Below are 8,896 nucleotides of genomic sequence, written 5' to 3'. Positions count from 1 at the left end.
TGCATAACTGTGTATGTGTGTGTGAGCCTGTCTGAAGGCAGCTACTGTAGTAGGGGCGTCCAGGGGAATTGAAATTAATGAGTGTAATCATAAGCAAACAGCGAGCCAGGCAAGGGCAATTAATACAAGCAAAGTGAGCAGGGCTGCTGGTTTGCTCGGCCAGGCATGGCTGGAGCTGAAGAGATGGAGGATTAAGATGCAACCACAGACAAACTCCACAGCTTTCCCACACACAGCAGATGTCCACAGAGAGAAGGCGCTGGGAGCCTGGCATCAACACGCATCCGCCAACAGGCCACTTGGTCAGCCTGGCCCAATACAAGCTGACAACCTCCTGGCAGCATTTAGATAACACCATCTTCTCTGTTTAGTTTGAAAGCCAAGGGAAGGAACTCATGGGGGCCCCTGCACTGCATACGAAAGGGACTCATTGCAAAGCAGCACATTGGAGCCACTATGTGTGAAAGAGAGAGATAGAGGAACACAAAAAGATAAAGTGAGAGAGAAGTGGGGAGGGCATTGTGTGCAAGCTCAGCTCAAGTACATCAAGTACAATCTGAGGGACATTTTTGTTGCCCCCACACTGCCTCCATGTTTTTCCGATTGAAACATCCTTGAATGCATGCATTCTTTCAAGTATGCATATTTGCTTAAGTATAAATAAACACATCAGATCCAGATGCCTTCAGGAACAGGTCTGCTTGTTGTTTCCTCTAATTGACGCTAAACGAGAGTGTCACGGCCCAGGATCTTTTCACTGAGCCCTCGCTTTGTTGCCTTGAATGACGTTCGTTCCCCCAGCGGTCTCTCATTTCCACTGTTTACATGAGATAATGATGCATGTGTAAGGATACACTGCCAGGCCAAGTGAGGGGTTTGTTATGAACTGTGACGGCTGCCTCATCAGGTCCAAAGCAATTTGTGTTAAAACGGAGCAGTGATGTCAGTTCAAACATACCGTAATAAAGTCCGATCCTGCAGCGTTGTTCTATAATGCACGCAGAGAGCAATTAATCGCTCATGCACATTCCCAAGAAAGGCTAAAAGGCCACGAGGTCAAACATGACTCTACAGATGGGACGATGTTGTTGAACTTGTTCCCCGTTTGTGTAATGTACTTAAAATGTAAATGTTTCCAGGGGATTACAATTACACTGTAGCAAGAAGTAAGTGGATAAAATGGGATTTAATGACATTCTCATTAGCTTCATTTATTTGGATTTGCATTAGCCACAGCAGTTAGTTTGCTTGAAAATGAGCGAGGTGTACCTGCTTTCCTCTATAAGTTTAACTTCCACACAGAACCAAGGCTGTCTAATGTGGATTTCAGTGATGCTGCTGTTGTGTGGACAAGAAAACTAAACCTGACAGCCTTATTCTGCCCGAGTCTCTCTTAGGAGCGGCAGACCATATCGCTCAGCAATACTGCAGATGAGCTAATGGCATTCTTATAACAAAGGGAGCAAAACAATTAACATTGTTATACCTTTCGCAATTTTCTAAATGATGTCGTCAATATGCTCTGACCACGAAACCCAGTATGCAATTTCTATTCATTTGATCTTATTGACTTCTTTGTATTTTATATCACCAGATATACAGCTGCTGGCTAACCATAGTCCACTCCCACTAATCACAGATTTTGATTTGAAAGTGTCCAAATCCTATTATTCATATTGACCCAGCATCCATCAATTCCTGCTTTAAGACGTTCGATGATTCAGTGCAGTTATCAGCGGGAGAAAACGTGCTGAATAATCAGCATAAATTGCACAGCTGTGTGTCAGCCCCGCAAAAAATAAAAAATAAAAAATGGAACCCTTCCGCAGAACTGGATGAAATATGGCGTTGCAGAACGACAGAGTGAGACTTTAACACCAAACAATGTTGACCTCATTTCCTCAGCCTCAAGTTATGTAGCTGTTTCTGTGCAGTTTTAGTGTGTGCAGGTTTATGAAACACTGCTGGGTTGGAGGGCAAGTCCAACAAGATGATAAAATAACTGTCAACCTTTGATTGAATTCTCCTCTAATGTGTTTTGTCAGCAGGAGAAATATCATTGGCCACTAGTTGATTTTTCTTTTTGCTTTCAATTCATAAATCCTGCTCTTTGTTGTCCAGAGAATGCAGACCGCAGAGAATATTGTGTCAAAGCTGTCTCTTAACACCTTCACCGGTCCAGATAAATTACTGCCTATGAAAGCCAACAGTTCTCTCTTTTAGAACCCCATTACTTTAATGGAGGACAATTCAAGCTTGAAATATTTACAGTTTTCCTCACGGATGCAGCCAGATAGAAATTGCCCAGTAACATAAGCTCAGCTTAGATTGCTCTTATAAATTGATTAGTTTCCTCCGTGATCTTAAAAGTCCTATTTTCTTCCTCTGCTTTTTGTGACCTGTGGCTCAGTCTTGCCCTTTTTTGTGGAGTTTGAGTGCCCCCTTCTGGCCTCATGTTGTCATGAGACAACAAGTACATTGCACTCTCTTCCAGTAAAGTAAAATATCAAGATCATTTTTTATACATGTATAAAATGCCTGGAACCAATTCAAGGATTTGTTAAATGGTTTGAGAAGACACTGGGAGTCTGTGGGTTCAATTTTTAACATTACAGCTAAAGCCATTTAGGAAGTAAGGGGGAAACACCTGGGCATCAATAAATCTGTAAATCTATCAGCATTCAGCAATAAATAAAGTCACCCCTAATAACTAATGAGGTCTCTTCTAGGAGCACAACATATATCTCAACAGTTGTAAAAGAGAAAAAAAAATGTAATTACAATTAAAGAAGCAGTTTCTATGGTTCACCACCAATAAGCTATTTCAAATAACTGTGGGTCTGAGTTTTAGCATGTTTCCTTATAAGAAACACACTTCTCTATTAGAGGAGGGTAAAGCGAAAAGTGTGGGGGGGAAAACTCTCTGGAGTCAAAACTCTAACCAGACGCCACTGCAGCGGTATTTTTGAACCCGTGCGTCAGAGCTGCACCCGTGGCCAAACCGCTTATTAAAACGCAGAGAAGCCAAGTGCCATAAAGACAGAAGGCAAGCAGCTTGTTATTATTCTTTCTGAGAGGTGAACAGGCTGAGATCAATGGCTGCAGTGGTTTTGCCTCGCCACAACTATGGCCCTATAAAGCACAAAGACCCGTGTGGCTCCGACCCATACAGTCACAGATATTAAGTATTCCAGAGGCCTTTGAAAGAGGCTGCCAAGAATAATTTCCCACATGTAACATTTCCCACCAAAGCCACAGAGTCATACTGGCATATTCTGTGCCCCCACTAGACCCCGCATGCCCTCGCTAGAATGACGCAGGAGAATCGATGGAAAAACAGATCCACTTCATTAATAAGGAGTCACGTTTGTCTTTATTTTTTATATACAGATGGCTGAAAAAAAAACATTTATGAGAAAAAAGCAAGAACTGGATGCTGCTCAGGTGTTGCTCAAATGTGACCCAGTTTTTGTACCATGAGTATTAACAAGCTTTGCCAAACTATTTTCAAAAGTCACACTAGAACAAGCTTCAGAGACAAATGCAAAGAAGCATCGATACAGGTCACATGTTTAGCATATAGCACATATACCTGATAACATGACATCAGCACAGGTGAGTTTGAACGTGTAAAATGATCTTAGGCACGTTCTGCGGAAAAGCAACCTGCTTTCTTCATCCCATCCAGCAAAATTTCAAATCCTCAGCTGTCTGAAGCGGGTCTAGATGAATTCATATGTCATGTGCCATTTGGTCCAATAAAAAAAGGCAAGACCAATAGCACTGAGTTTTCTTTTTTCCTGACCACAGGTAGTAAATGTATATTTTTATATGAAACGTCTGACCAACCAGTAAAGCCCTTCCATGGTGGTGTGGGAACTTGTGTGCAATCAAACCTACTCAAAGAGTATGAAAGTGGCTAAATATATGGACATTAACCGCTGACACAACATGTCAGACATTAACCCTGTGGAGATTTGAGTTTTAAAAGTTAAGAGTGAACAGCAGCAATGGCAGGCTATAATATACTCTATGATAGCCGGCTCTGGCTAGCTGGCAGAGGAAGCCTACATGATTGCATCAATTTTCAACTCATCTTTTTACTCATATAGTACTACTGCATGTCATCAACTTTTGTGTACTCTTTCAAATGCTTTATGTTTTGGTCGGGGTCATTCTCCTACTCGCTCCGAAACAGATGACTGTCCCTCCCTAAGACCTGTGCCCGAGGTCGCTTCCTTTTAACAGGGTCTTCCTTTCTGCCACTGCCAAGTGCTTGCTCATAGATGATCATCTAATCATTGAGGTTATCTCTCTAATATTCAAGGACATCATCTGTTTGACGGTCACTGCGGTGGTTTAACCTGAGCTAAATTTGTCTTAGATTCATCAGGCAAACGTTGTGCTGACAAACACAATTCTTAGACAAAAGGGAGTATGTTTTTATTTTGCCCACAGCTGCACTGTTTGGTCACAATTTAAAAATGCCACAAAGCCAGTTTTTCTAAACAAGTGCTGGGAATAGTAGGATGACGAGTTTGGTACCAAAAAACCAGTCAACCTGCAAGTGATTCAGCGGTATATGCATTACACTGAGAGGTGGCAGAGTTGAATATTTTCATTGGGGCAAGATTAGAAATGAGTACATAGGAGGGAGAGCTCAGGTTAAGCGGATTGGAGACAAAGTTAGAGAAGCGAGATTGAGAGGGTTTGGACATGTGCAGAGGAGAGAGAGTGGATAAGCTGGACAAAGGACATTGAATATGGGGCTAAAGAAGATGACCACAAAGAAGATTAATGGATGTAGGGAAGCAGGACATGCAGAGGGTTGATGTGACAGACACTGAGGAGGGTGGGGACAGTGAGATAAAAGCAGATGAGCTACTCTGATGGCCCCTAAAGGAAGCAGCAGGAAAAAAAAGTATAACTGTCTGTTCTGGGAGATTAAAAAGCACCATTTAGACTTGTAATTCAGTTCATTAAGGAGAGTCAGTTTCACAGCAATGTTTTCCAATCTCCAACTTCCAGCCATTTAATTAAACTACTTAACACCTGGCACTGAACAGGAACAAATTAGCTGAAATTATAATATTTTTATATGAACATTTGTCTAAATATTAGACTTTTTCTGAACTATGTTACTCTGTTGGTGTTTCTAACAGACTGTTTATCTGTAAACATTGTGGGATAGCTTCAATTCATCCCATGAAAGCACACTGCTTGACTTTGTAGTGTCACATAAAGACAGATATTTATTTGTTAATAAAGGGCTACGATACATCTCAAAAGTTTGCTACTCATAAAACTCCTTTAAAAAAAACATACATTCAAAATTAAATTTAATCCAACAGTAAATTATTGAGAAATGTTGTGAATGGCACCGATTAAAGGAACTGTGAACAACTTGAATAAAATGCCTATATATCACACAGGTGCCCATGTTCTACAACCATCTGTTTGGACATTGTGCTGCCTAATGCAAGTTTATGTTAAATGCTTTGCAGTTATGTTGGCACGGATAAAACTGCTGTGTTAGTTTGCTGTGTTCTGTGAGGGAAGATGCATTTTAACAACTGTCAGCATGAGAAAAGCATGAATTTGTTTAAACGAGAATAACCTGAAGAGTTTCAGAAGATATTTGGTTGCTTTTGTTCAGACAATAAAACATGCAAAAGCTGATACCTATTCTTGCGTACTGTTGTTTGAACAAGTATAACTGCTTTCAGTTGTGCCATCTCAGAAAAAAAAAGCCTATTGGCATTATAAACCTGCATTAGGCATCTCAATGTCCTGCTGTGACACTGAAATGCTGGCTGCTCTGTATGAACATAGTCAATTAAAAATCATAGTCACTTACAACTCTTTTCATTTTTACAGCTGAAATAAAATTAAATGTGCTTTTCTTTACTAAAAAAGACATTTCTAAGAGATCTTTTGAGTGACAGTATAACTGTTACTATACCACAAATGTATACATTAAACATATTTTACACAAGGCACAGGCTTCCAAAGCACAACATGCTTTGCAAAAAGGTACAGTATATTTAAAGCAGCCCATCCATTTACCTTCTAGGATAATCTTTGAGAATTCTGCTTTGCATGTTATGATGTAAATATTCAATTTAAATGCATCCGTTTGAGCCTACCTTTATATTATTGCATGACGGCCTATAAGTTAGAAGATAGGGTTGTGTCAGATGAGTTATTAGATGCAATATGAGGTCCCAAATGCCCAGAAAATAAGTGTTCATGCAAATAAGATGAGTGTAGAGTAGAACCAAAAGACCAAACCACCACTTTTGGATAAATAATGTGAAAGGAAATAAAACTAATAAATCTAAAACTAATATATCTTGACTGTCAGCTACAGAGAAGCTGCAGTTCACTGGAATTGTAGGTCAAAGCAGGTGCTGCCACATCTGTCCCACTAAGAGCATCCTGCCCTCTGATTTTCAGGTTGACAAACTTTATCTTCCAGCTGTTGTTGTCCAGAGGAGAGCGGATAAGGCCAAATATTTGTTCAAATATTCCCAGACAGACTGCATCTCTGTGAATAGTCCCAGCCACAGCCACCAACACCAAGCCATGAGGAGAGGTCAAGGCTTTGAGGCCATGGGGATCCAAATTGGGACTGAAGAGGAGACGCTCATCCCTGGTCAGTGCCAAGAATCGACGACTAACCAGATCAGCACCCAGAAACTCCTCCATCTGCTCACTGCCAGCTCTGAGAAAGACATAACACTGTTATTAGTGTTTTGGGGTTGTTTTACCTTCATCTCTATGCTTTGTCAGAAAAAAATCAGAAGGAATAATCTACCTGAAACAGAGGACTACTCTGAATAAGATTATGAACCAACAACATCAGTATTATTTAAATTCTCATTTGTTTTCACTACTAATAAGGTTCTTACTTGGAGAGGAGACGTAACTTCACATCAGGCCAGAAATGTTGTGGTCCCCAGTCTTGGGGCTGTTGGCCAAGTGAAAGGTTTTGACTGTTCAACAGCTGGAAGAACCACTGACAGAACTGCTGGCCGAGGACCAGCGGATCAAAGCCCATCCCACAGTTCACATCTGAGGAAGCCGCCTCTCCTTGAGCATTTTCATCCACCACCTCCATAAAGAAATGAGAGGTTGTTGTTACAGATGATCTTCAGTCTCTACAAGTCAGAGCACTACACCCATATTAGCTAGAAGGTCAGTTCTTCGATGGAATGGCAACAGGTTCTAAAATATAAAGTCTGACTAAGGCTTGATTTTAGAGCTGGTGTTGACCCTGAATTTTGGGAAGTACAAATTCTAATATCAATATACAGTGCTGTAAAAAAAAAAAAAAAAGAATTTGCTCTCTTCCTGATTTCTTATGTTTTTGCATATTTGTCACAGTTACGTGCTTCAAATCATCAAACACATTTTAGTATTGGTCAAAGATAGCCAGAGTAAATACAAAACTGCTGTCTTTAAATGATGTTTGCATTTATTATGAGTAAAAAGCTATCCAACCCTACCTGGCCCTAAGTAAAAGAAACAAAACAAAAACATCGTTATAATTGTCAAGACAATGGAAAATAGTCTGTGGACTGACAAAACAAAATATTAACTTTTTTGGAAAGTTTGCATCCTGTTACATCTGGTGTAGAACTACTACACAGCATTTCATAAAAAAAAAAACTGCAGCAGTCAAACACTGTGGTGGTAGTGTGACCGTTTGGGACTGCTTTGGGATCTGGATGCCTTGCCCTGACTGATTGAACCATGAATTCTGCTCTCTACCAGAAAATCCAGAGAATGTCCAGCTATCAATTTGCACCCTGAAGCTCAAGAGCACTAGGGTTACGCACCCGTGCAGGGATCCAAAACACAACAGGAAATCCATCTCTAAATAGCTCAAAAAAATAAAATGAAGTTTTTGGAATGGCCTATTCAATATCAAAACTGCTTCATTGCAGTTCTTGCTGCCAAGGGTGGCACAGTCTGTTGTTCGGTGATTACTTTTTCAAACCTGTTATAAAGGTGTGTGAGGACACTGTGTGTGAATAACCCTAATTATGTCTTCTCTTTCCAGGCATACCAACATCAGTGCCATGTCTTCACTTCACTGGACTTCACTATTCAATAAACAATACTTTCCATCCTTTATAAAAAATAGATGGGTCGCCTTTGGCTTATCCCCAAATAAAACGTTTACTGGCAGTGGCTTCTGTTTCTCTCGTGTGTCAAGTTACCTTTACAGAAGACCACAGCTCCAGGGTCCTCTTTATAAGCATGTGTTTCTCGCTGTTTGGGGGCATCGCCACACCTTCTGTAGCCAGGTACTTGAATATCAGGTCACGCTGAACCTTTTTCCTTCTCAGGAGCTCTTCGGCATTTTTAGTGAAGGCGAGAATGGTTTCTTTAGCTTCTGCAGTGGAAAAATGATCAGAAAGAGTAAGATAAGCTCATCATTTATTTACCCAGCAGAGGTGAGAAAACACTGAAATTTTTCATGCAATTTATTTGTTATTTCTTGGTAGGTATACAACAAATCTCTTGATTAAGGACATTATGTAACTCACTGGGCTCCAGTAAAGACTTAAGGTAAACTGACTTCCTCTTTGCCAAGTGAAACTGAATAAAAGTATTACCCGTAATGTTTTCCACGACTATCATCTTATTCGTGACCGTATCACTGAGTGACAGTAAGTCGCTTTTTGTCATTAGGCTCAGTATCTTCGTAAATCCAGCACGCTCTGTTTCTGATAGTCCTGACATTTTGGCAAAACGAAAACACTGGGGCGGTTTCGTCCATGCGAGTCCTGCAAGAAATCTCTCCGTACGGAAACAAGCAATAATAGGAACGGAATTCGTTCAAAACACTGGTTGCTATGTTACATTGATGCGTTCGCTATATCTCGGA

The 8,896-nt window shown here is 40.5% G+C and overlaps 1 protein-coding gene across 1 annotated transcript; it reads right to left on the bottom strand.

Annotated features, from left to right (window-relative positions):
• Positions 1-5,225: 5,225 nt before the first annotated feature.
• Positions 5,226-8,859, bottom strand: c16h3orf38 (chromosome 16 C3orf38 homolog). Its single transcript, XM_085135566.1, has 4 exons — positions 8,625-8,859; positions 8,226-8,401; positions 6,912-7,114; positions 5,226-6,724 (listed from the first exon to the last, which is right to left on the bottom strand). Exons 1-4 carry the CDS (start codon positions 8,749-8,751, stop codon positions 6,361-6,363), a joined length of 870 nt encoding a protein of 289 aa, XP_084991692.1. The 5' UTR covers positions 8,752-8,859; the 3' UTR covers positions 5,226-6,360.
• Positions 8,860-8,896: the final 37 nt, after the last annotated feature.

This window comes from Neolamprologus multifasciatus, chromosome 16, assembly GCF_963576455.1.
Source record: "Neolamprologus multifasciatus chromosome 16, fNeoMul1.2, whole genome shotgun sequence".
NCBI classification, from domain to species: Eukaryota; Metazoa; Chordata; class Actinopteri; order Cichliformes; family Cichlidae; genus Neolamprologus; species Neolamprologus multifasciatus.
Note: the sequence above shows the minus strand (reverse complement) of the source record. Positions and strands in the feature narration are given on the sequence as shown.

Bases quoted from the DNA above. Each gene is read 5' to 3' on its own strand.
- c16h3orf38 (XM_085135566.1), bottom strand. From the start codon at position 8,751: ATGTCAGGACTATCAGAAACAGAGCGTGCTGGATTTACGAAGATACTG. The intron at 8,402-8,624 runs GTAATACTTTTA...TTTCCACTGCAG, and splicing joins AGTCGTGGAAAACATTACGG to AAGCTAAAGAAACCATTCTC. The intron at 6,725-6,911 runs GTAAGAACCTTA...TGTCTTTCTCAG, and splicing joins AAGTTACGTCTCCTCTCCAA to AGCTGGCAGTGAGCAGATGG.